Below are 25445 nucleotides of genomic sequence, written 5' to 3' on the forward strand. Positions count from 1 at the left end.
AGCCTCCAAAAAAAAAGGCTGCAATAAGGTGACAATATGACAGACGAATAGAGTCAGTGAGCCAAAGCTGTTGGCTACTTCAAAATTCTTAAAAAAGGCATGATCTAATGATTATCCCCAATAAAAAAATCACAGGATTTATTTAAAATTTTAATGTAATAAACTGAAAACCAGAATGTAATATACTGAAATACAAATAAATGCAGAATTAATGTTGTCTTACATAAGCAATTAAAAACTATATCTATAGTATTATTAGAAATGGTGACCACAAACCAAATTGTACATAAAAAAGTAATAATAACCATACACTGCTACCGTTACAAAAAGTTAATCTGATTGCCTAACCAAATAAATAACACAACCCTAGCAAGCAATAGATAAATAGGTACAAGTGTATTTGTCACTTTTTGTCTCTTCATGTGCAATTGGACTTCAACTGAAACTTCTTCGAATCTTTATCTCATGCTTAGAACCTCTTTAGAATTTAATAAGAACAGTATAAAAATCATTACCACAATACTTTATCCTAATTTATTTACAAGACTAGATTTAGATAATTTGGCCTATAATTTAATTTTATACCAACTATACCAAAATAACACTTGGAGCATGGTGGAGACAAATTCTATACAATTTTAGCTGTTACTAAGTTGAAATTGACAGTAAAATGGCCTTATTTTCTTCCATTATGTGTATGAATATAATATCAAAGTTTATTTAAAGTAAAAAGAATTAGGGGGACTATATAACAATCTCAATACATTAGTAAAGCACCAAATACAATGAACTCACAGATCATTACAAATATATCTAATAACTATTATGATTTCACATGGTTAGGTAGTCATGCAAGCTTATAAAAATACACAATTAAAAGTCTTCTTCAATAACAATATTGCTATGAGTGATAAGTAACACAAAGATTATATTATGTTATTTTTAACATGTTAGGTAGGTATTAGCAGCTTTATATTTAAGTACTGATAATATAAGCTTATTAGTAATGTAGTGTAATAAAAATTATTGATTTTTAGCTTCAACTTGTTCTTGATACTTTGATTTCCAAATATTTACTTCTTCTTCTAAATTCTTTGCTTTGGACTGCTCCTCTTTTAGCAAATTGCGAGTCTCCTCCAGTTGAGACACAAGTTCTTCATGATTATTGGCTGAACTCTCTAGCGTGTTAGCTATCACAGTCTCCTTGGCAAGCTTTACTGTAGCTTCTGCCTCTTTGATTATCTTCTCAGCCTTCTTGCTCAGTTCATCTTGAATTATGAGCATGCTAACAAGCCTACGAATAACGAACGACAGGAAAATGGCAAACCCAGTTATGTAGAAGTTTCTCTGTGCCCGAAATAGTTTTACACTGGTTTTCATTTCACTTGCCAAATGTGCGTGAGCTCCAGCATCATTGGAGTGTGAATATTTCTTCATTTCCCTTATCGCATCAAAGAGAAACAAACATAAAACTCCTATAAATACGTAAAAGTATACTGCAGCGTATTCTCGAAACATCGAAAATAATCGAGAATGGAAAAACTGATTCCATCTCCTGGGACTAAATATGGGTAGAATCATGATAATGACGACAGCTACCTCGAAATAGAGGTAGCCAGCAATAAATGTCCATTGAATAGACATGTTTGCAATATTTGACCGGCCGGTTTTCAAGGTAAATACACTTTACACATACACACAAGTACACAGATATCCTTTTTACCGGACCTTTGAAATTTGATGTTTCACTATTTTACTACTATTTACAAACTCTGTCTCAAGTTCTCAACACAATTATTTCAAGCAGAAAATAGATAAAACCCCAAAAATAACTACGAAGAGATTCAGAAGATGTTGACAAATTGCAACTCTTCTTCTGTCATGTCACTTAGTTCACTTCTGTCAGTCGGTATCGTTCAAAAACGTTTTGTTTGATTGGTCCACGTTCTACAAAATAGTTGTATGAGTTGAACTCGAGCGGATTTATATTTGTGAATCCCGGGCTAAAGAGAAAAATAATTTAAAATAATACTATTAAATGACACCTTCTTCTGATGCTCTTTTGGGAGCCCGGATCAATATTTTCTATTATATCAATATGATTTACATGACGTGAATTATACTTAAATATTTTGAAATCGACTACGAAGATTTAGTAACTTCAAAATTGCACATTGCCCTACCTTACTATACCATACCTATGTAAAAAAAGAAAAAAGGCAACTGTCATGTCATTTGTTCAATGTTCGGAAAATTGAGATAAATATTATTTGTAGACAATAAAAAGCAATGGCTAATATAGAACTAGATATATGGCGAGGGGAATGGGGACTCGCCTCGATTGATTTAGAATGTTTAAAGGTTTTGGTAAGTATTTTTATTCATAACCTAAAAACTAATGTTGTGCCGGTATTCTTATTGGTATTTATCCTTTTTTGGCTTGTCTGCAGACCTATATGAAATTTATTGGAGTACCAGTACGAGTTCGAGAAGCGAACAATCCATTTTTTACGCCCAAAGGTCGTCTCCCTGTCATGAAGGACGGCCGCAACTTACTTTCAAATTTCGAGGAAGTTGTTGAGCATTTGAAATCTTTGGTATGTCTTTAACCATTCTTAATATATTTTATTCTAGTTTACCTCCACAGATTTATACTCTACGTCTAGAGGCTTCACTTTGTTATGAATTCAATTTTGCTAAGGTTGTACCTATGTAACACAATTGAATAAGACGTTACATCACTTTGTATGCTACTGTATTTCTTTTGCGATCTTACATCTGCTGTAATAAATTAAGTACACATAATATTAAATACTACTCTTAGCTCTATTCTACATTCTCCTTCTTCACCATCTTATTTAACTCTTGACTTCCAATATATTTGTTTTCAACATAGCAAAAATCTTCACTCTTCAAATAATCGTTCTGTACTACCCTGCTCACCAATCAGACATTATTCATAATATATTGAATACTTTTAAACCAAATATCAAAACCTTGTACCTACCACTGCTATTTCTCCACCACCTAAAGGTAGGCTGGGAGAAATTGCCTAAGGTGTAAAATCCGCCATTGTACAAAATGTGCATGAAGTATAAATAAATAAATTCTCATTCTTCCAGCATTACAGCACAGATGTGCACCTAAACACAAAGCAAGCTGCAGAAGCCAGTGCATTCACACAATACTTGCGAGAGAAGCTTTACCCAGCATACCAGTATGCCTGGTGGGTGGATGAGAAGAACTACTGTGACCTTACTAGACCGACGTATGCTAAAGCCCTATGTATCCCCTTCAACTTCTACTATCCATCAAAGTATCAGAATGCAGCTAAAGAAATGATTGATGCATTGTATGGAGAACACACAGATTTAAGGGAAATTGAAAGAACTGTGAGTATTCAATCTATGCAGTGGTTGGCCTTTCATAAATGTTACATAATGACCTTTGTACCTTTTGAAGTTGTGACCTTTGTACTGGTAAAATTCCCTTTAATTTTTTTATCTTCCATTTCATTACATTATGACCTATTTAGATTACAAAGACTTTAGTTTATATTTCAATGCACTTATAACATAAACATGGTTAAATGAGATGAAGAAGTTAAACAAATATTATTGTAACTTCAACATTGAGTGTGATTTTATTTTAGTTTTTTCTCATTCCAGTTGTACAGTGAAGCCGAGAAATGCCTTAAAACTCTGTCAGACAGGTTAGGCGAGAGTGAATACTTCTTTGGTAACAGGCCTTCATCTTTCGATGCTACAGTGTTTGCATACCTGGCCCCTCTAGTAAAGGCACCCTTCCCAAACGCAACACTCGCCAATGTAGTGAAAGGCATTGCAAATCTCTCCAGATTTGTGGCCAGAATCAACCAGAAGAATTTTAGACATGTTACAGATGGTAAGTTATTTAATATAAACAATGGCTTTTACTTAATTGTTCTCCTCATTATCATGACCAACTAGATTCTTGCAAGCTTTTTCTTTGTCTCTAATTTAATTTCTATTTTTTGTTAATACTAATGTTGTCCATCATAAACTTTCAGAATACAACAGACTGAACGCCAAGAAGCAATCAACGGGTACCCAATCGGAGCGTGAGGCAGCCAACTTCCCGAACCAGACTCGCAACAAGATCCTAGCGGCCTTATTCGCGGCGATCGCCATGACAGGCTACGCCGTCGCTAACGGCATGTTCCAGGTTAGTAAACAGCACCTTCCCTCCACTTCTATAACTGCACCTGAATCTGTTTTAAAACCTAAAGCATTCTACTGGGCGTGAAACTTCACAATTTAAATATAGAATTTCCAAATTAAAGGTCCAAGCTACCTTCTAGAATGCTGTAGAAAGATTTTAGTCTTGAGGAATTTGATAGATGTAATTGCTGTAGTATGGTGGGTGTAGATTTTTGAAGTTGATTTTAAAGTAATACATAACACAGCTAGTGAACTGTACTGACAGTAAAGCTGAAATGTGCCAAATATATTTTTTATATCACAAAAGATCTTGTTTTTACACTCCATTTCATAATTTAATACTTCTTAAATTATTAAGTTGCTAGAGAACAGAAAGTTAAATGTAAGTTTATGTAAATTATTTGCAACTAAATAGAATACAATTCCCTCGATTTTGCGTAGTAATAAATAGTATTTTTTAACCAGAGGTGTGTTTTATATGATATTTTTCTTATTATAGTCTAGTGGTGGTGTTTATCGACATGTGTCACATCTCTAGCAACTCTAACGGCTCATCTATCATTATCCTCAAGAGGCTCCTTTTTATAATTTTATTTTTAAAATATTTGTCTTGAATCTGTGATCTTGTGATTTCTTGTGCTTTGCGAGTTTGATGCTTCGCTAATTTGTGCATGCTGTGTATTTTTTATTTTTGCCATTATGTAAACAGTCTACAACTAAATAATTTAACATTAATTTACTTCTGTCATAGATATAAATCCTTTTGTATAAAACAGAGCTTTTCTTTTGCTTCAAAACTGAATATACTTTTTATATTATTGAGAAAAAAAAAGAATAAATATGGTGTATAGTGTTTGCTTCAAGTTGTATTCTTATTCATTCTCACAACATATCATTTTGTTTTGTTCAGGACTTCAAAGATTACGAAAATTCGCGCGATTACAACGACATGTTTGAGAATGATGAAGATGACAACTGACGCTGACCGCGGCCCGGGAGCGTCGCCAACATTGTCTGCCGCCCGCGCCGACACCGCGCTAACTCGCAGTAGTCACGCCGAACTAAATGCCACTATATTCCATGTAAAACCAAATAAAACAGTACAAAAACCCTATACTTGGGCATCGACACTGTTAAGTCATGACCAAAATACAGCGGTTCCTTTGGAATATCTTGAATTTAGCTCGGATTTCAATACACTGATATTTATGAATATATTTTACGCAATTTTGCTTTCTACATGCAAGTGAGCACGTACAAAAGTATTAAATAAGAGCTGCAAGTCACAGCGACCCAGTGTTGGCGGTTATTTTATCTTAAAATGTTCTAGCTAGTCTAGCGTTAGTCGTGGCTTCTAGTGACTTGTAGAGACTGTGTTATGTTCCTGATATATTGACGAGGCGTCTTTATATTATATACGTTGTTATTGGATACTAATGAATTATTGAATGAAGTATGTTATGCTTTTAATTAATCACAGAACATGGCAACACTCATCGTAAAGTCACTATACTCCACCGGTAGTCTCGAAAATGTGTACAACATATCCACTGCATTTAGTACTGTTTTTAGGAAGTATTTATAAAATGTTATCGATGTCTCGATGTTTGGTTTATGCGGTCAGACTGCTTGTGTGCCTTTTACAAAACGTGTTTATTAGTTTAGTTTCATGATTCAATGATAATCTAATTTATGTTGTATGATGACGAAGTATTTTTACAATGAAAGCACGATGACAGAGGAGACGATACTTGTAATATTTTTATTTTGTACTAAAGCGATCAAAAATTATTTTAGTGAGATAATTGAGAATTATGTTATTCAATTTTAGACTTTATAATTATTGTGATAGACGCTAAGTTTGCGTGCAGTGAACACATAGCTAAACTCGAGACAGACACCATTAAGCTTGGATTATATTTTAGTAGAGCATACAGGTAGATGTTTTGGTTTTATGAATGAGAATTTATTTGTTGGTTGTTTTAACTGATTCCGTTAAGAGTGAATAAAATGTGGTTCGTTGATGTTGCATGTTTTATTTCTTAGTTTGTTTTGTACTCCATACAAAATATAAAAAAATCTGGTTTTTACAAGCAGTGAATTCAATTCCTAAAATTTTGTATGGACTCACTCAGTTTTCAGGCTTCCAGGGTGTAAAGAGCATTATGTTGCAATTGGCCCAGTTTAGTCACTTTGAAAACATAATAGTAACCAAGCCAACGCACACTGAGATAGCATGGCAATTATATTAATGCCAAATGAAGATGAATCTTATCACGTACGAATATAATATACTTTTCTTTGATTCCAATTGGTTCTGTGGCATCGTATGGGGGGACTCCCGTCACTCCTAGATGTCCCAAGAATATTTTTGATCCCACTGAGGAACCTTCAAATCTTAACATCCTTGCTTGTACCCTTGTAGACAATTGAACAATAAGTTAATCACATTATAACCATGGTATTCTATTATTTTTCAAAATTCTACAGCGCTGGGCATCCTGGAGTTGGCAGAGAACGATGCTGCTGAATCGCTTCCGCATCGCCAAGAGACATATGGATAAAATCACTAAATTAAAAGCTGCCAAAACTACCGACGAATCGAAACCTGCTTAAAATTAAAATATATGAATTACGTATTATAACACCATACCTTAAATCTCAGTTTAAGTGCAAAAAAGAGAATCCCTTTTTCGCCTTAGAATCCGGCTGGCCTAAAAGGTCGTAGGGAGATTGTAAAAACGTAAATCTTGAGTAAAGGAACCGTACTTAGTATTATTTACGGCATTTAATATATCGGCGTGAGTTGCTACGCAAAAATAGTTATGGTGACGGAGGAGGCTGCAACTGAGTTTTGTGAGAATATATATCTAATTAGATTGATGTTGGTCAAGCGTTCGTGTATTTATATGTATAATAGAGGCAACGAAACTGTTACCTGATTTTACTAGGGATGATTTTAGTGGGATTACTGAAATGTGATTTACTACAGATCTTAATGAGTGTTAATGTGTTCAATCTTAAAATTCTGAAAGCCTATAATATGTAAAGGTTGCCACTGCATATAAAGATAAATTATTTAGTAAAATGTTTTAGTTATACCAAATATATGTAGTTAAAGGTGTTGCCATATACAGCATTCTTGGCTGTTAAAAGTAGTTTCATAGTTGATAGGTATTATTGGGATGTTGTTTCATGTTAACTACTGTAGAAAATCTATAAAGTTATAGTTACAAAAGATAGGTCTTGTGTCAGGATTGTACAATTACGTTGTCGACTTTTATTCACTTGCCGTCCTATTTACAAAATAACTATGGCCAAATTGATCCTTAACCAGCATTTATTTATATTTTATCGATGAGTAGTTAATTTTTATGTAAATCGAATATAGCTAATTATATTTTTATCGATCATGGGACCTGCTTGTTGTGAGTTGTGACCTCATTTATTGAGGATTGAGTTGAAGCAGATTTTTTAATACCTATTATAAATTTTAATGTTACTGTAGGTACAAAAAGACCAATAAAGACATTAGTATAATGTTGTGATTGTGGTGTAATGTCTGGTGTGATTATTCTAATTGTCGGTACAACACTGAAATATTAGAACATACAAAGAAGACTTCTAAGCGTGTGTTCTGAAGAAAAAAAAATGTTGTACTTATCAACTGATTGATTTGTTTAAAATACAATCTAGTATTTTAAGGTCGAATACTATCTTATAATAAATGTTGTGACGTTATAGAAATATAAATAAAATAAAACAAACGTGTCTCGTAACTCCTTTATTCCTCACATTTGAACATTAGCGTGTAACAGGTACACTCATAATTTGGTACGAATCATTCAACATACGATTTGGACTGCACTGGGCTACATTATTATCTATAACTATACTGATTATTTTTGATACAATGATTTTTATTTATTACATGGTTAGAAGACGAGATGGCACAAACTTTCGGGGAGGTAGAGACGGGGAAATATTAAATGACGTCAAACAAGTATGAATCATGTCAATGCAGTCTTATATTAAATCTATACAGCTATTTTAAATTCACTAATCAATTCAACGGGTGTTAAAAACCGACTAAACTAAAATGTAACATGCGGCCCATCTCTCCTCTAGTACAAATTTTCCCGCCCGTGCGATGACAGTGAAACTAGGTGAATTAATCAGTTATTAACAGTTCGTAAACTTATAAATTACATAAATATTCGCTTCTATAAGATAGAGTTAATTATACTTACAATGTTACAACAATACTGCTTGGTTGTTCCAACTTGATCAAGTTAGGTGAAGCCGTGGGTCCGCTAGCGACAAATCTGTTAATGCTCAGTTACATTATCTACTAAAATATTTATTTAAATAAATAAATATATTCTTTGTTTACTGGGCGCACTGTATCGAGATGTTCGCTAGTGCCCGCGGCCTAGCAGTTTACAATTTATAAGGTAACAAGAACAGGCGACAATGTGATGTCGGATTCCGAAGAATATGGAAACTAATCAGCAACTACTATTGCATACAACAATGTAAAGACGAGTTAGCTATTTGTTTGTTCGTGAACAAGCAGTTTTGATTATCTTTACTGTATCTAACCTTTTCTGGTCAACTTGCCCCAACATTCAATGACAGGTCACTTTAGCTTTGATAATTATTAAAACTACCTATAATCTTCATAAGCCGATGTTCAGATTCTAAAGGTAAAGTCAAGGATTTTAAATATAACAGATATGTATCGTTAAGGATTTTGTTGTCAGCTTAAACATTCTTAAATTGGTAGGTAATAGAGTTAGTTGTAACTTTACTACAATTCTAAATCTCATCGATTCTATGGATTATGACTACTATAGATTATTTTTAATGTTGGGGCATACATTATAAAGAATTATTTCTTCAACCTGTCTTATTATAATCTCGTTACAAAGAAACATCGCTAGAACTTGTACTGTTTACAAAAACATCAGAATACATTGTATTCAACCAACTAATATACCACGACTAAGTTAGTAATCATTGACGGACATTTATAAGTATATACTTTTACATTAACATAATTCAGTTCAATACTACAGCTGAACAAAGTTAATTATTAAATGATAATTACAATTATAAGGAAAATAAATATTACATTAAAATAATAACAAAGTACTTAAGTAAGCGTTGAAGCTGCCATATTTACAACATAATCATTGAATTACTATCATAAGTAAGATTAATTTGGTTTGTGTGTGTCTCTATTAGACAGAGTTTTATCGAATGTCTTAGAGAAGTAATACAGTTTGTTAACGGTGCTGTGTCATCTAATAATACGGTTTAGTAATGGTAACAAAGTACTTATTTATAAATGAAACGGCCTATTCACTGTCCCACATTAATTAGTCGACTTGTAGGGCAGTGAACAGGCCGCTCCACGTAAACATTAATAACGACGATAAGCTTTGTTAGTAATAAGCACAAATAGAAAATAATTACATCAATCTGATTAACTGGAATAATTCCGGAATGGCCCAATCATGTCCGCGTACAAACGCTCAGACAACATAGAATTTCGTATATTTTTTTCATAATGGTCACACCATAAAACGATTGATTATAAAAATATAACTATTATTTAAAATGGAATATACATTTCTCGATCAATTCCTTTTTATAGGGAACTTATAAAAATATGTTTAATAGAGAAAACGACGCTATATCACGACTATATACAACTTAATTATTATGTACGTCTTATTGTAACGCGAATATATTAACTTGTAATTTACCTAATACTCCATAATGATGGCGCCGGTAACCTAAACTAAGAGCCTTGTTCGTTACTGACTTGTTCTAGATAAACACAATGAAACGTTTATTGTTGACCTCTTCTGTGTGACATTACAAAATTAGGAAGACAAATTATTCAGTTTACTACGGAAAAAGTACAAAACCAACCAGTTCTCTATATACACTACACACTATCGGAACAAACTAATGCAAAATATTATCGAAAAACCTAAATACCTATTATACAAAATACCAAAACTGGCATATAATTGAGGCCAACAACAAACTATATAACCGCGTGAACGTCGCAAGCTAACAATTATCATCAACCACATTTAAAAAAAACATCATCTATTCAGCGTAAGCGACATTAGACTTTCAATTTTACTACATCAGGATAAGTGTTATAATCGCTTGCGACGATACTTTGTCTTAGGCCTACTTGCCACTCATTAAACACGTTTAATTCTAACACAATTTTTAACTCTCACTGTCAACTTTTACATGACACGTCACTGTCAATTTCTTACATTCCATATTTAAAATATATTTAGCGTTAAATATGTTTAGTGAATAGGTTGGTAGGTCCTTAGTCGGGGGCGTTAAGTAGTGACTGTGAGTCCAGGAGTTGACTAGCGTCTATAAGGCTGACTTGCATAGCGTCCAGGTTACCTGTGACTATGTCTGACCGGTTCACGCTGAAGGGATAGAACCGGGACACCGGCTTCCGCTGGGATTCTGACGACTCCTCGCCGTTGGAATGCCGGCTTGATAGGATGGATAGGGATGTCAGCTTCTCGTTTAGTTGGTGAATCTGTTGAGCAATAATAGATTTTGATCAATAAATATTTTATAACGTAACATTCAATTAATAAATTGTATTAAAATATTTCCTCATAAAAAAAAGAATTACAATACAATTTAACCGTTTAGTGACATAACATGAGGATAATAATATTTATCAGCATAGCAGCTGATTTACCGCTTAATATTTTGTAACAGCATTGTGCTATTGACATTGTGATACAACAGTTATAGTAACTGAATCAAATGTTTTCCTTTAAATCACAATTTATGGTTAGTTGCTTCCAATAATTCTGCTTCTATACGTTTACTAAACTAGCTTCCGCCCGCGGCTTCGCCCGCGGCTTCGCCCGCGGCTTCGCCCGCGTAGAATTCGGTTATATCGCGTTTTCAAGAGAATTTTTCAAGTCTGGGATAAAAACTATCCTATGTTCTTTCTCAAGGTAAATTCCAAATTTTAAAAGAACCAAATTTTATTAAAATCAGTTCATTGGTTTAGACGTGAAAGCGTAACAGACAGACAGTTACTGTGGCATCTATAATATTAGTAGGGATTAGTAGAGATACTAGGATAACATAACCTTCCTGTAGTAGGCACTATTCATCACACAAACGGGAAAAACATAAATTATCCCTCAAGCAATGACGTGTGAAGTACCAGGCGCACATAATTCGACAGCAGTGTACTGACCTGCTTAAGCGCGGTGTAGTTGTGCACGTGGTACTGTATGGTGCCCGACTGCGGCGAGTCGAGTGGGGCCAGCCAGCGCTCGTAGCACTGCGACCATAGCTCCATGCCCGCTACCGACGTGCAAGGTTCTAATCGGCTTAGTTCAGTCGCTGATTTGTTTGGTAGCGAAGATTGTGCTGTGGATCAAATTGAAGGATAAGAAATAAGAATACTGATACTGTTAGACTATTTATCAATCAAAGACAAAAGACGAAACTTTTCGAAGCAATTGTAAAAAACTAAATCTGAAACAAAAAACTGTCGTTGAGCAAAATTGTATATGTGTTTGTTTACCCAGAAATACGTAAACATTCGATGAAGTCATAAGACGGACAGTAAGCAAAAACCATCACTAAATACCAGGTTCGCAGAAAACCGCAAGAGATGACATTCGATGTTAAATGTACTCACATAGCCTCTGCGAGGGAGTAGTGGTAGGCTTGGCGCCCATGTACAGCGGGTTGTAGAACAACGCCTTGTCTTGTTCTGAAAACTGCTCGCCCCAATCCCACACCGGCCGCTGCACGAAGTTCTGAAAAAAGAAGAGTAGGATGTAATTTTTGATTACACAATTACATTATCCTTGTTCATTTAAAAAGATTTACCTTCGCAACAGCGAGCTCCCTATCTCTCGCACAGTTAAACAGGAAGGTATCGAATATATGATTGTGTGCACAGTCCCACAGGGTCGTCAGATAGGTCTCCGTGAACTGGAAGTGTGCCGGGAACTGCTGCAGGAGTTGCCACACGCAGTCCAGGTATAACAGTAACACGGGGGCAGTCTGAGCTGACGTCACCTCTTTGGCTGTAGATTCTTTTGGGTTGCCAGGACGAGGGAGACCGAATCTGTGGAGACGACGAATTAACTAAAGTCAAAGCATTTCTTCGCGGTTATGACGCATATAGGACAGAAAACAGACAAGCAAATATCTATACAAAACACAAAAAAAAATTGGTAAAATAAGAAAACAAAAGAACACGGTAGGAGTAGTATTTTTCATGGGCTGAGGTATACTACATTATTTTCCAGGGTCCAAAAGATACCGGGGCTGCTGGATTATTAGAAAGTTTTACATACATAGGCTCTAGAAGGAACAGAGGTGAGTTTTAGTCAGTAAAAGGAACTAACGACCGTCAAGTTTTTCGTCTAGAATCGAGCATTTTATCGTGATAGCATATTAAACATTCATATTCGCATTACTTTATTTAATTAGGATACTCAATTTTACAAGGATAATTTATTAGAAACTTAGTTTAAAAAATATAGAGTTCGTGCCTTTATCAATTAGATTTAATTACAAAAATGATTAGAATAGAAGGAAGGAAACACTTATTAAATCAAGTTCCATACTAAAATTTCCTTTCGGATGTTGGACCCAAAAAATTATTTTTTTCCTCATTTAGGTATCCCGTAATTTAAAAGGATGAGCTGAATAGATACATAAAGTACTAGGAGAACATAAATATAAGGATGCATTGTGCATGCAATACACACTCGACAAACATGTAAATAGAGCACGGTTGTCCTTGGACACCTAATATGAATAGCAACATTGTACAGCAAAAATAAATACGATAAATGGACTAGGATAACATGGTCAAATAGTATTGAAGGGACTTATATGGCATATTGTAGCCTACAACAGGCTACAAAATAAATCAATGACCTACTGATGTTTAAAAAAATATATAATTACGCAAGCATGACTTTGAAGGTACTAGGCGCGCATAAATATAAAGCAGTAGTTACTCACCGATCACAGAACGGGTGTCCTAACGCGATCCATTCCTTCTGTATGAGTGACTGGAAGCCCGATATTGTTCTGAAGTGTGGGTCGACTAGCAATTGTGTGAGGCATGACACCACTGACGAATAATCTACACCGTCACCTGAAAAAAAGAACATACAATAAGTTAGTTAAGATATGACACTTTTTAAGGATAATTACTTAATCACTTTTTATGTGATTTCAAATAACAGATTTGATTGGCTTTATCAAGCCTTATCTATACTACTATTTTGAGGATATTGTTTGTTTGCTTACCAAGTCAGAGTGTCAACTGTCTTTGCTTATTGAGTTACAGTGTAAAATAGCTCATTTATCGAGGAAGTTATATTTAAAAAGAAGAAAGAACGCTATACATATTTTAGGGTTTTTATAGTTCGCGAAGTTCCCACGAAATGCGGGCGTAATTTTCAAACTATCTATAAAGCTAATCATACCAATAAATGAATTAGCAGCGTCGATAGCGGATTTCAATAATATATCTATTGACTTTACTAGAAATTGCAATGTGACGTTACTTATATGGAGCATTCCCCGTTCCATCTAGCAAGCAAACCAACAGATACGTAAGTTATTGAAATCCACCATAGCAGCACATTTTCGACAACTAACCTTCCTGTAAGACAACAGTGACGTTGTTAGCGAGATGCGTGGCGGCGTCGTCAGCGAACGCGATGCAGTTGGCCACGTAGCGCAGCCACCGGCTCGCGTCCAGGATCGAGTAGTATTGTGAATCTTGCAACTGTTATACAGAAAGACAAATAATAAATATTTAGGTTTCTTGATCACGCAGTTTTGAAACGACTTCAAAAAAAGTGTTTTTTTTTTTTTAATAGAATAAAGAGATACAAAGAAGTGAAGCTTTTTGAATTATTGATACCCGCAGCATACCAGTGTAGGGTCCATATTGTCCCTACACTCAGGAATGTTAATAAAGAATTGAGTATTACATTAACAAATACCTGAACATATTTCTAGAATGATAGGACTATCAGGAATTTTCTTGTATAATTATGAACAACCTATTAATAAGGAATATTTTATAGGGAATTTCTCAACGTAAGAAAAACATTCTGGCTGTTAATAAAATGTTCGTATTTGTGTTTACTGATAAATAAGCTATGCATACAATATATTTATATAATTTAATTAAACAAGTAACCTACATAGTAGAGTAACTAACTAACCGCATTTATTTATTTTAGAACAACAGCTGTTACAAAGAACTGAATGAAAGATTTCATTCATAACAACTCATTAACAGGAAAACGCTCTTAACCTGTGACGTGTAAAACCGCAAACTACTTGTGTACGTACTATTCTATTTAAGTAAATAATTTACTTTAACGGTTTGTCTAGTTTTCAGAAATCGAGTGTTTTTGGTATTTCTTAGAACCTTTTATTTTAGACGCTTGTTTTATTTAGAAGTATAAAGTGACGTGATTTTTAATGAGCTTTTGGGGTGCTATTTTTACCTTTGTTTGTGGTCAAAGAACCCTAATAACTATACAGCAGGGAGACTAAACTGGGAGGAGATTGAGGCTAAGTAGGTAAAAGTAGGTGCTGCAAAGCTTTCGGATTTCAGAACGAGCAAGTACGTTAATCTCAGTAGCCTAATAAACGCCATGTTTTTTGTAGATTTTGTTAGTTGTGACTGACAGTCAGTCTCAGATATACTCACGGGTTGTTACACAATAACTGAATTACAGAGGTTTAGATGCAATATAGGCAATCTTTTTCAGACTACATTCATCTACACTGGTAGCCGAAACTTACCCAAAACTGTCCAAGCGTGGTCGGCGTGCACAATTCCACTAATTTCTTATAGGAAGTCTGTAGTGTAGACAGGGGCGGTAATATTCCCGGCCCGCCAGCGTTCGTGAACGAGTTGCCGCAGAGGTACAATACGTGAGGCGGTGTTAGCTTCGGGTGGGAACGACGGACCTGCGAAATTGGACTATATGTTAATGGCGTAAGGTAGGATTTTGATTGGTAATGTGTGTGTGGATTGAACTTCTGTAAAACTGGAGAAGTGAGGTGGTGTCAGCTTTGGGTACCGCTGCTGATTTGGTCTTTAAGTTAAAGGCATAAGATTGGATTTTGATACCTGTGATTTCAGAAATAGTTTAACCAATATTCATGAAAATTAATTTTGATATTTTTTTACGTAAGTTACCTGTTCCAACAATACGCTTTCCGCCGTCGCCGACTGCTCAGTACTGAGTAACTCTCCACTCCTCAATAACGCCGCCCCTTCAGGCCTCCCCCACACCCATATAGGCACTCTCCCCGACCTGAAGTGACGCGCCGACTCCATCAAATTATAATCTAACACCGAACTGGGTACTATGAGCGTCTCCCCAGCCGTCAGCATGAAAGCATCTGAGGTCCCATTTATACAGGTTATCCTCCAGTGAGGACATTCGCATCGTTCGAGTTCCCTCTTCCAGTCTCCGGGGCGTTGGAACATGTTCATGTCTGAGGGGAGAGTGGGGTAGTATGGTTCTCTGTATTCGAATGCGAAGAGGAGGTCGTGTCGCTTCGGGAAGGCGTGGTGCATGAGGGCGAGGGCGATTTTCCTGCCGTTGTCGATCGGGGAGTTCGCAAAGCTGAATGTTAGCACCTTCATGTTCTGAAATAGAAATGTGTTTCACTTTTAATTGTCACTTGTCTGTCTGTATGTCTTAAGTCTGCTATTGTGCTGTGTGAAGTCTACTATTTAATTGATCTAATAAGAACAGGTTTCCAATTACCCATCCACATATTTTATACAAAGGCAGTACCTATATAGGTGCATAATTTATTTTCATCTTCAGATGAGCAAAACATTATTTCATTTGCAAGTGATTTAAGCTTAATTGTGAAATGAGATTCTCAAACAATTATTGTATGGAAGATGTTATGCTTCGCTTGTACCTAATTATTATCAAGCCAAGATACTCTTAAATAAAGTAAATCAGATTCAGTTGACAGGGAATGATTTCGAAATTCATTTCTGAACATAATCTTCAGCTGTTTAAACGGTAAAACTCGGTAACTAACGTTAATCTAATTGAGTATTTATCGAGTAGAGCGAGACACTGAGTCACGCGCTAATCTGATTAGATAAGTGACCCGAACAGATTGCTAGCATGAACGGAATGCCTCTATCGTCTGTGTACACTCCACGTATCATGTGTAAATACGTAATATTATCATAAATGGCTCTTTGATTCTTTTTTATACGTATTTATTTGTGGTTACCGTGTTTTGGTACACATGCCCTAGATATAAATTGGTACATACCTAAGTATTTTTTATGTGTCTTTGCTTCCCGTCAATTATTTTAGATGTAATTTTAATGAAATGCAAGGTGATATATCGGAATGTATTTATAGCACATAAATTAAAAACCTTAAACCTTGATAAGCAAGTTAATTATTCAAAGTGTATATCAATGGTGATTTTACGAAACAATTTTATACACCAAAAGAGATCTCTCCGATTTATCTATGTATAATAATGTAATAACGTGAGTCATTCAAAATATACGTGTATTTTATTATTAAAATTTGAAATCTGACTCATTCTAATAATATGTAAACATTTGTGAATTATCATTCAAATATTTATGGAAAACGAAGACGATATCTCAATCGTCTTATTTTATTTGAACTGGAATAGAAATTATCTGAGCCAATTAAATATTGTATAAAAGAAACAACAATTTTTCCACTAAAATTATGACTATCAGTTAAATACGCTGTAATGATTTGGCACAAAGATGATAATTTCGATATAATACCTAATCCATAAAATGATAGCCTTGTTTGGTAATATTAATTAATATATCTACATATATTATGTTTATGGAAAGTCCTAACATCCACAATAATATAAACAATACCTATACCAGCCGATCAGAAAGTACCAGGCGCCCATAATCAGTAAGAGATTCAATGTAACTCACCTTGCATATGACCTGAAGTCCTTTCACCTTGCCAGGCATGTCACCGTACGGCATCAGCCGTCGCCGTCGCTGCGGCCCGCCGTCCGTCAGCCATACGGCACCCACGCCCGTCAACGGCACGTCGAAGGCGCCGAGCAAGAAGTTCCGTTGGCAGTACTCCTGGATAAATGAAAAAGTTAAAATTAGCTCTTAAAAAAAAACTTCGGCGTAGGCCAATAGATGTATGGGTTGCTAGATTGTTTAAGCATGTTGCCGTGACACAGACAAAAATTAACATCATCAGCCTTTTTATCGCCGACACGGCCAAAAAAGCATAAGTAGGATGAAATAAAAAAAAATATGGCATAAACATATGCTCTTTCAAAAACAAAATTTCATAATTCTAATGTGGAATTGGTCTTCAATTAGTTTTGAATATGATATTGACTAGCTGGATCTACTGTTATGGTATCTAGGCCATTCTACCCTAAATAATAAACAAACAAAACTGATTCATTTCCTTTCAGTAAGATGACATAACGTATCGGCTTTTGATTGCGCAGAATGCCTAAATTCAACTTTTATCAGTTTTGACACTGTTATCAAAGAAATTACGTGTGTAGGGAATTAAATTGTAATTATCAAGTCAGATAGAAACTGGGAAGTTCAAATACCAAGGTCGCATGAGTCTGAAGACATCATAAAAATTTAGAAGTCCTATAATATTATACTCGTATACCCCATATAGGGACTTCGCGTAAAAATCTTCGAATTGTTTCCTGCAAGTCAAACTTTTGCATTTCTTAATATTTAAAGGCCTTTCAATAAATTCCCCTTTTTTATTCATTCTGACAAAACCTATTAATCCTTCACAATATTTTTATTACATAAATAATATTGTACAATATAGGCCTATTAAAGTTATTTCTTTATCCTTCCTTGGTTTACTACAAGAATGTTTATTTTTCCATGCAGGGGACGTTTCTTAGGGATTCCCTGGGCTAATAAGATAAACGTCTTTCATGAAGTTTGATTTTACATTCCTGAGACGTGAGTCACGGTTTCAGGGATTTTGTTGCATTTTAGTGAGTTTTCCTTAACCGTTATGAATAAGTCAATCATCAAATAAATACGTTTTTGGCAGTAGGGTAAAACCGCTATTTTAGAAAAAAAAATACTCATCATATTTCTGTTTTTATTGAGAATAGAACTTTCAAAAGAAACAAAGAGATCTTGAGTAGCCTTCAAACTTTAGGAGGGACAGGATCAGGAACTCCTCCTATGCCAGTTCCCCAAGCACCCTGTGGCTTATCCTAGGAGCTCCAAGTGCCTAATCTCTAGTTTGGTGTACTCACATCATTGGTTGAGTTCTCCAAGGGCACGAAGGACAGCTTGTAGTTGGTGACGAAGAGGGATCCGAAGCGGCCGCGGTCCCACTCGCTGAGTGGCGTCAGCAGTACCACGCTGTGTGCTGCACCTGTCACCAGCTCGCCTAAGAACAAACAACGAGGAATAGTTAGCAAAAACTTAAGTATACGTTAAGACCTCACGGTGAGAACTGAAAAGTTTTGCTGTTTTCTGAGTAGGTAACTGGTAGTACGCAGAAGACTCAATAAGGGATTATAAGCATCCCCTGTGATGCTAGAATTTTAAGAAGTTATTTTATAAACAAAAATCGTATTAATTACATCGATCGACTTCGTGGAATTTTGAGACATTGACTTTACGTAAATATTTAATCGGTTATATTATTACCTAGTCAATTAGATCATGGACAGCGACCGGATACAAAACAGATTCTTGATCCCATTCAAGAATTCGTAGTGACTAAACTATAATGATGAATGCTACTAAAGTGACCAAAGATGTAGAACCCATTGTCCAGAAAATTGCTTGCGCCATTTAGACGGACAAGCAGTTAACGAAAAATTGCAAGATGAGTCAAATTGACCTTCAACATTGCTAAGGATATTTCAGATAGCACTTTAGGATCAAGTAAAGGTGTATGTTTTCTTTGGAATGTGACTAACCACGCTTTACTCAAAAATGTCGGAACGAGAGAGTTTGTGTTTAGTACTAAGAAGTAATAAGAATAGTGACTGTTTTCCTCTCTTGGGGTATGTTTCCCTAGTAAAAGCCTGTCATTCGGTTGACTGGAGCGATAGTTTGAAGGTCAAGGCAATTCAATATCGATAGAAAGGTCGAGCGTTAATTGCTACCCTACGTTATTAAAACATTAAGCTATTATAGGGCGTTTAGTAACAAAAACGGACTTTATTTGGAGTTTTGTGGAATCGATGTTGACCAAAAATGGCATTTCAATAGGATGAAGCATCGGTGCCTGTATGCCCGGTGACGTAGGGCCAATGCGGAAAATGCCTGTTACTGAAACAATAATGACGCGATTTCCTTATCACTCTTGCGTGTATAGGGAAATAATCAGATGGACAGTACCAAGCGGAATTAACAGATCTGTCCGTATAGTCACTAGCCATCTTTCTTCTTTCATCGTGTAATACGTAATTGTAAACAGCTATTGAAAGTGAGTCAAAGGGGGTTTTTTCTAGCGTCGAGAGATACGGCTTTTTTGCCACACTGGTCAGCGTCATCGTGCGTATTCCAAGGTGACGCGCTTCGACGTCAGGCTTGCACAAGAATGACCTAATACCTATAGTTATTATTTCCCGATTGTTGTGTTGGAGAAAATTTGTATAATAAGCTTTTTGCCGGATCTTGGAGGAAGCTTTTTGAAAGGGAAAGCTGTTAAAAAGAGGTTGTACTTTTAACTGAAGAAATTCAGCGACTATGATAATACTAGCCGGTGCCCGCGACTTCGTCTGCGCAGGTTTAGTATTTCGAACAATATGTTTACAAATTGTAGCCTATGTGTTATTCTGATGTATAAGCTATATTATTGTAAAGTTTCATTAAAATCCATTCAGTAGTTTTTGCGTGAAAGAGTAACAAACATCCATACATCCATACATACAAACTTTCGCGTTTATAATATTAGTAGGATGATATGAATCTGCAAAAAGTATTTAATTATTTACATAAATGCTTTATCTTAACAAAACGGCAACGACCTAGTCACACAATTACATGAGTCATGCGCTAAATTAATTCGCAATTTATAAATATTTTGTTACGTAAACCGTGCTCTGATTACTACTGTTAATAACTCTTATGCACACATGAAGTTGTTTTTTTTTTACTAATAACTTGTTTTTCTCGCGGTTTCACTAGAATAGCTAGGGGACTGACTGTGGTGGCAGGTCCTCCGTATATGTTCCTCCGTAAGTTGATATTGATCAAATAGGTACAGCATTTTAACAACAAAAGCTTATCCAGACAGACAATATTATACATACATTCCAAACATTATTAGTTTTTATTAACACGCTTTTTTGCAAGATTTCAAACGTCATTAAAAAAGGTGAGAGACAACTAAAAATAATGGACTGACGGAAACTACTTTCGCACCTCGTTAAAATTGTACCAGTGCAAGATCTTTATGTATAATCCGTTACTGCAGTGTCATTGTACCCAGTATTCAGATCTGTTTAATCCGTAGCGGAACTAAATCTCCTTGAGAAATTGAATATCGAAACGACGGCAAGTTTCAGTTATCCAAAGATGGATTTATCTTTCCTTCCTCCAGTCTAAAACTACGCGTATATCCGGGATGGCGTAATCGACGAGAAATAAAGAAAATAAGGAAAGAGACGACGGTAAATAATCCGTGTTATCTGATAAATATAATTTGCAAGACGATGATTAGAAGAGATCATCTTATAAGCCTGTCGGAGATAAAACGAGTACTAGGCTGGCAAAGAATAGAAGAGGTTGATTCAAACAACACGGAAAGTCCTTGCAATGTGTACATCTTGACCGTCAAAATGATACAGGTACTAGGCTGTCATGGCAAGTGAAGAGTTCTAGTGTAATGCCCGGTTTACATTATTCCAGTCCAGCGATCCAGTCCAGTACTGGATTGCTTACTGGAAAAATGTAAACCGGCACTGGAATGAACTGAATCCAGTAAGCATTCCAGTCCAGTAACTGGATTTGCGGTCTACTTTTGAATCCAGTGCGACCAATCCAGTGCAACTGGAATAATGTAGACGGCCAATCCAGTGCTATTCCAGTGCTGACGAGGTACACATGTGTTGGTTGTTTTTGCGGACTTTTTTTGCATTGTTTTTGCGGGTATAGCATCTCTGAACAACGTATTCTTACGCTGGATATTAATCGAAACTAATGATAACAGTTCTTCAAAGTTTTCTGCTGTCATTCTCAGTGCCAGTCTATATTCATTGGGATGTTCCACCTTCAGTTGTTGCAAAAGTAATACTGACCCTCCTTTTTGATCTCTTTCGCTGATCCAATTTCTCACCCAAACCCGTTCCTTTTTTTTTAGTTCCTTATCAACCTCATTAATAACTTCTTGTAGCAAGAGTGATTGGGCACGTTTGAAACATTTTCGGAACTGATCTCTTCTTGAAATCATTGTCACTATAGTGTTCACACTTCAACGGCTTCTAAATAACTGGAATAGTGTAGACGTACAGATCCAGTCCAGCACTGTACTGGAAATCTCGCTAGATCACTGGACTGGAATAATGTAAACCGGGCATAACGCAAAAGAATTCGGCTATCCGAGCCGAACAAATCTGCGAAAAGTGGCCTTCGCGCTCAGCGATCTGGACCATACTTTTTATCGCGATTCGTCGAAGGAAATAAAATAAGTACGGTTTGCGCAATACGCGGTGACCGTGAACGTTGTCTTTGACTCATACGGTACCGTGCAGCGAAAATATTTGCAGTATTGTGTGTTTTGGCGGCTTACTTTTTGGTATTCCAAGGAAATTTTAAACGTATCATCGCCATTTTTAGATATTGGGGAGAAATCTTACGTCACAAATTGTTTGCTGGTTTGCGCATTTGCATGCTGGTAGAGACAGCAAAGTAAATACTTGACTTATCATGATGCATTCTAACAGTTTACGTTTGATTCGATTTCTAAAACTTTCGATGGCATTACTGCACATTACTCTTTACGATTTATAAAGTCATCAATAAAAATGTGTGCATGTATATTTACAGATGAGATATAGAAATGTGCAAAGCTAGGTGCCGTGTGTCAAACCAAAAATTAATTAAGTTAGCTCTCAAGGTTTATTTAATAAGGATATCGGCCTATTTAGGGTTAAGGACATTGGAGTCGCAAGGACAAAAACCACTGAATACATGTCACATTGTTTACAAATAAAATGGAAAATGCGAACATTATTACTTATTTTTACACTGTCACAATGATAAATTATTACGATAAGCATACTCGACAAGGTCACATTTATATCGACACACATTTAACTAATTAAGTACTAGGATAGCATAGCAGCTTACAGCTATTGAATCAAATAATGTATGAAAATGTACCTTTCCTCAGAACACCCATTGCGAATCACAATACACCATCAACTGGTGTATAGGACACCACTTCCTACCATTACCATGCACACTCAAGTTACCAGGCATTCATAAAAGGCGATACAGTTACGCGTACGCAACGCATACATAATGATTATTATTGTAATTTGCATCATGCCTCTACTTGAGTGAAATAAAATGTTAGTTTGTACACACGCTACATTGTTTTGCCCTTGAATAGAGACATTATTACAACAAAATTGTGTGAGTCACTGACCTCATCAACTTCGTAGATATTGTAGCAATTAAATAAGAGGAAAAATATGTTCTAAATTGACCATTCTAAATTATTTGATTAGAGTTTATAAAGATATTTTGAATATTTCCTCCTTAGAATTTTACACAGGATGTTCCAAAACTAGATTATATCTTAGTACTGGTTGACAGTTGGAGCAATAAACACATAGTTGAACGACACTATCACTTGTGACTAATCACATTTTTTAAATACTTTGAAATATTTTTGCAGTAAAATACAGACACATCATTGTTTTGTTACAAATTTTATTACATCCATTTACTTATCTGGTTTTCAGGATGCTTGGCCATGATACAGAAATAATCAGATTTTTGTTGAGATTTGTGTCACCTTGTATATTACTTGACAAGATGTTATAATTAACTAACTCCCGTCCCAAGTTTCACCCATGTTCCAAGATAACAGCTTCCCGTAGCCAGATGGTAACAAAAATCTATGTCCTTTTGCCGGGTCTAAGCTACCTCCCCTCAAATTTTCAGCTTAAACTGTTTGCCATTCTTGAGTTACGAGTAGTGTAACTAATATGACTTTCTTTTATAGATTAATTTAACATGATTTATAATAAGAGGAATTCCAGAAATACTCATAATAGTAAATACTGCTGTATGTATATTTTTTGCTTTTAATGTGAGAGATCAAATAACATAAAGAAAAGTCAACAGGACTTAATTCTGGATCCAGTTTGGAACATTAATTTATACTTTCCTTTTTGCAATTCAACTTTTATAAATACGAAAAATTTTTATTTACTATTTGTACAGGTAAAAATTGGAGGAATAAGGAACTTATATGTTTATGTGTGAATTTTATGACATACAGCAAATACTGCCTTGTTCATACTGTTCTTGAAAGTCAATCCGAGTGAAAGTTGAGCTTTAGATATTGATGCATTTAATTAAATATCTGAATTGATGCTTGTTGAGACTTGAGACTTAGTAACCAAAGTATGGTAACAATCTTCCTGACAATCCTAGGGGATTTTATCTATGTATAGTAATATTATAAAGAGGATCTCTTGTACTTTTTTTTGTTTGTTTATAATGGAGGAACTCCGAAGTACTGGACCAATATTAAAAAAAAATACCATTAGAAAGCCACATTATTGGCCAGTTGCAAGGGCTATATTTTATACCATTACGGGCAGTAGTTCCCACGGTACACAGGTGAAACTGCAAGTTCATTGATAAAACAGATAGAAACCAAAAAATATGTATCTTGTTGTACCTATTCATTTTATTTTTAGGAATACCTGTATAGATATATGTATTTTAAGTCTGACTTGAAATCATAGTAATTTAGGTTCTTATCTCAAAATACTTCAACAACATCTACTTAAAAATAAGTAAGTAGCCTTTTAAATAAAGTGACATTTTAGTATTCAGTGGTCAATACCTCATTTCTAATTTTGATTACAAATAATTATTGACTTACCATTGAGAAGCTTTGGTTTCACTTCTTGCAGTGAACCATTTTTTTCTCCTTTACTCTGAAACAAAAAACATTAAACTTTGATAACAACATGTTGTTGACAATAATTTTATTTATTGAGCTATATTGTTTACTGAACATTATATTGTCTGTTTACACTTATCTCTGAATATATGCTGTTGAGTGTGGGAAATAAATTAAAGCAGATATCGCAGCTTTATAATCGTTGTAATAATTAAGTATTGTACCTACTTGCAATGCAGGGGACAACTTTCTAACCTCTTTCAAAATAAATAACAACAGCAAAAATATACTGTTACATTTGATACAATTATAAAGGTTAATAAAAGTTAGATAACCGAAAATCCACAATATCTTACCAGAGGAGTTACATTGATGTAACTCTTGAAGTTTTGAACCAACTTTTTCTCATTCATTGTAATCAAATAATACCAACACTGCGTTGACCCACTTTGATCGATTTCAACTTTGTTTTTTACACAATGTATAAATAGATTTCTATATTAGGCTGAACGGAAGGTGATAATTGATTAAATTAACAGTTATCCACATGATTCTACTTATTTAAAATATTTTTGATAACAATTTATTCGCGCAAACACTGTACTATCTGGATGCAAACTAAACACTAACACTTAGACGTACACTAGCCAAAACAGTCGGTAGATTTAAACTAAACATAATTAACATTAAAATTAGCACAAGGCGATGTAGAATCCATGATAAATGTTATATTTTTGTAATTTATGAATATGTGACCCACAGCAACACGCAAACGATCAACGACAGATAAACGTTGGTATTGCAAGTGTTAATATTTGTATCCATGTCTTATTTTTTATGCTTGCAGCTTGAAAATTGTACATACCATAGATCATTAATAGCTAAAGAACATTGCAAAATGTGTAGTAGCAACAAACAAACATTAAAACATTATTTTAGTGTTTGTAATCACAGTTTTTATAATGAAAAAGAACCAGTTGGTGTGATTTTATTACTTCGCTTATAGGTTTATATTTTGAGT

The 25445-nt window shown here is 35.1% G+C and overlaps 3 protein-coding genes across 5 annotated transcripts; 1 reads left to right on the forward strand and 2 right to left on the reverse strand.

The window, feature by feature from the left end:
- Nucleotides 1–589: 589 nt before the first annotated feature.
- Nucleotides 590–1897, reverse strand: LOC110376908 (B-cell receptor-associated protein 31). Its single transcript, XM_021335554.3, has one exon. It carries the CDS (start codon nt 1642–1644, stop codon nt 1024–1026), a length of 621 nt encoding a protein of 206 aa, XP_021191229.2. The 5' UTR covers nt 1645–1897; the 3' UTR covers nt 590–1023.
- Nucleotides 1898–2186: 289 nt separating this feature from the next.
- On the forward strand, nt 2187–7199 carry LOC110376906 (metaxin-1). 3 transcript variants are annotated; one of them, XM_021335551.3, is made up of 6 exons: nt 2187–2367; nt 2451–2597; nt 3123–3392; nt 3669–3903; nt 4049–4203; nt 6690–7199. In XM_021335551.3, the coding sequence occupies exons 1-6, from the start codon at nt 2290–2292 to the stop codon at nt 6813–6815; spliced, it is 1011 nt and encodes a 336-aa protein (XP_021191226.1). In that variant the 5' UTR covers nt 2187–2289; the 3' UTR covers nt 6816–7199. The 3 variants fall into 3 exon arrangements, with proteins under 3 accessions (XP_021191226.1, XP_063895066.1, XP_021191227.1); XM_064038996.1 differs by lacking the exon at nt 6690–7199 and adding an exon at nt 4699–4965 and having other exon boundaries at nt 2188–2367; XM_021335552.3 differs by lacking the exon at nt 6690–7199 and adding an exon at nt 5110–6223 and having other exon boundaries at nt 2189–2367.
- A 771-nt stretch (nt 7200–7970) lies between these two features.
- LOC110376905 (myotubularin-related protein 10-B) lies at nt 7971–25237 on the reverse strand. The gene is made up of 12 exons (XM_021335550.3): nt 24781–25237; nt 24404–24458; nt 18576–18712; nt 17242–17400; nt 15469–15924; nt 15069–15236; nt 13905–14034; nt 13260–13395; nt 12111–12351; nt 11917–12037; nt 11467–11642; nt 7971–10785 (listed from the first exon to the last, which is right to left on the reverse strand). Exons 1-12 carry the CDS (start codon nt 24835–24837, stop codon nt 10561–10563), a joined length of 2061 nt encoding a protein of 686 aa, XP_021191225.3. The 5' UTR covers nt 24838–25237; the 3' UTR covers nt 7971–10560.
- Between the last annotated feature and the right edge of the window lie 208 nt (nt 25238–25445).

This window comes from Helicoverpa armigera, chromosome 17, assembly GCF_030705265.1.
Source record: "Helicoverpa armigera isolate CAAS_96S chromosome 17, ASM3070526v1, whole genome shotgun sequence".
NCBI lineage: Eukaryota > Metazoa > Arthropoda > Insecta > Lepidoptera > Noctuidae > Helicoverpa > Helicoverpa armigera.

Coding starts and splice junctions, on each gene's coding strand:
- LOC110376908 (XM_021335554.3), bottom strand. CDS start 1,644: ATGTCTATTCAATGGACATTTATTGCTGGCTACCTCTATTTCGAGGTA.
- LOC110376906 (XM_021335551.3), top strand. CDS start 2,290: ATGGCTAATATAGAACTAGATATATGGCGAGGGGAATGGGGACTCGCC. Junction 3,393..3,668: donor TAAGGGAAATTGAAAGAACT/GTGAGTATTCAA, acceptor TTCTCATTCCAG/TTGTACAGTGAAGCCGAGAA. Junction 3,904..4,048: donor TTTTAGACATGTTACAGATG/GTAAGTTATTTA, acceptor ATAAACTTTCAG/AATACAACAGACTGAACGCC.
- LOC110376905 (XM_021335550.3), bottom strand. CDS start 24,837: ATGAATGAGAAAAAGTTGGTTCAAAACTTCAAGAGTTACATCAATGTA. Junction 18,713..24,403: donor GAAACCAAAGCTTCTCAATG/GTAAGTCAATAA, acceptor GTTTGTTCTTAG/GCGAGCTGGTGACAGGTGCA. Junction 12,352..13,259: donor GGACACCCGTTCTGTGATCG/GTGAGTAACTAC, acceptor TCGTCTCCACAG/ATTCGGTCTCCCTCGTCCTG.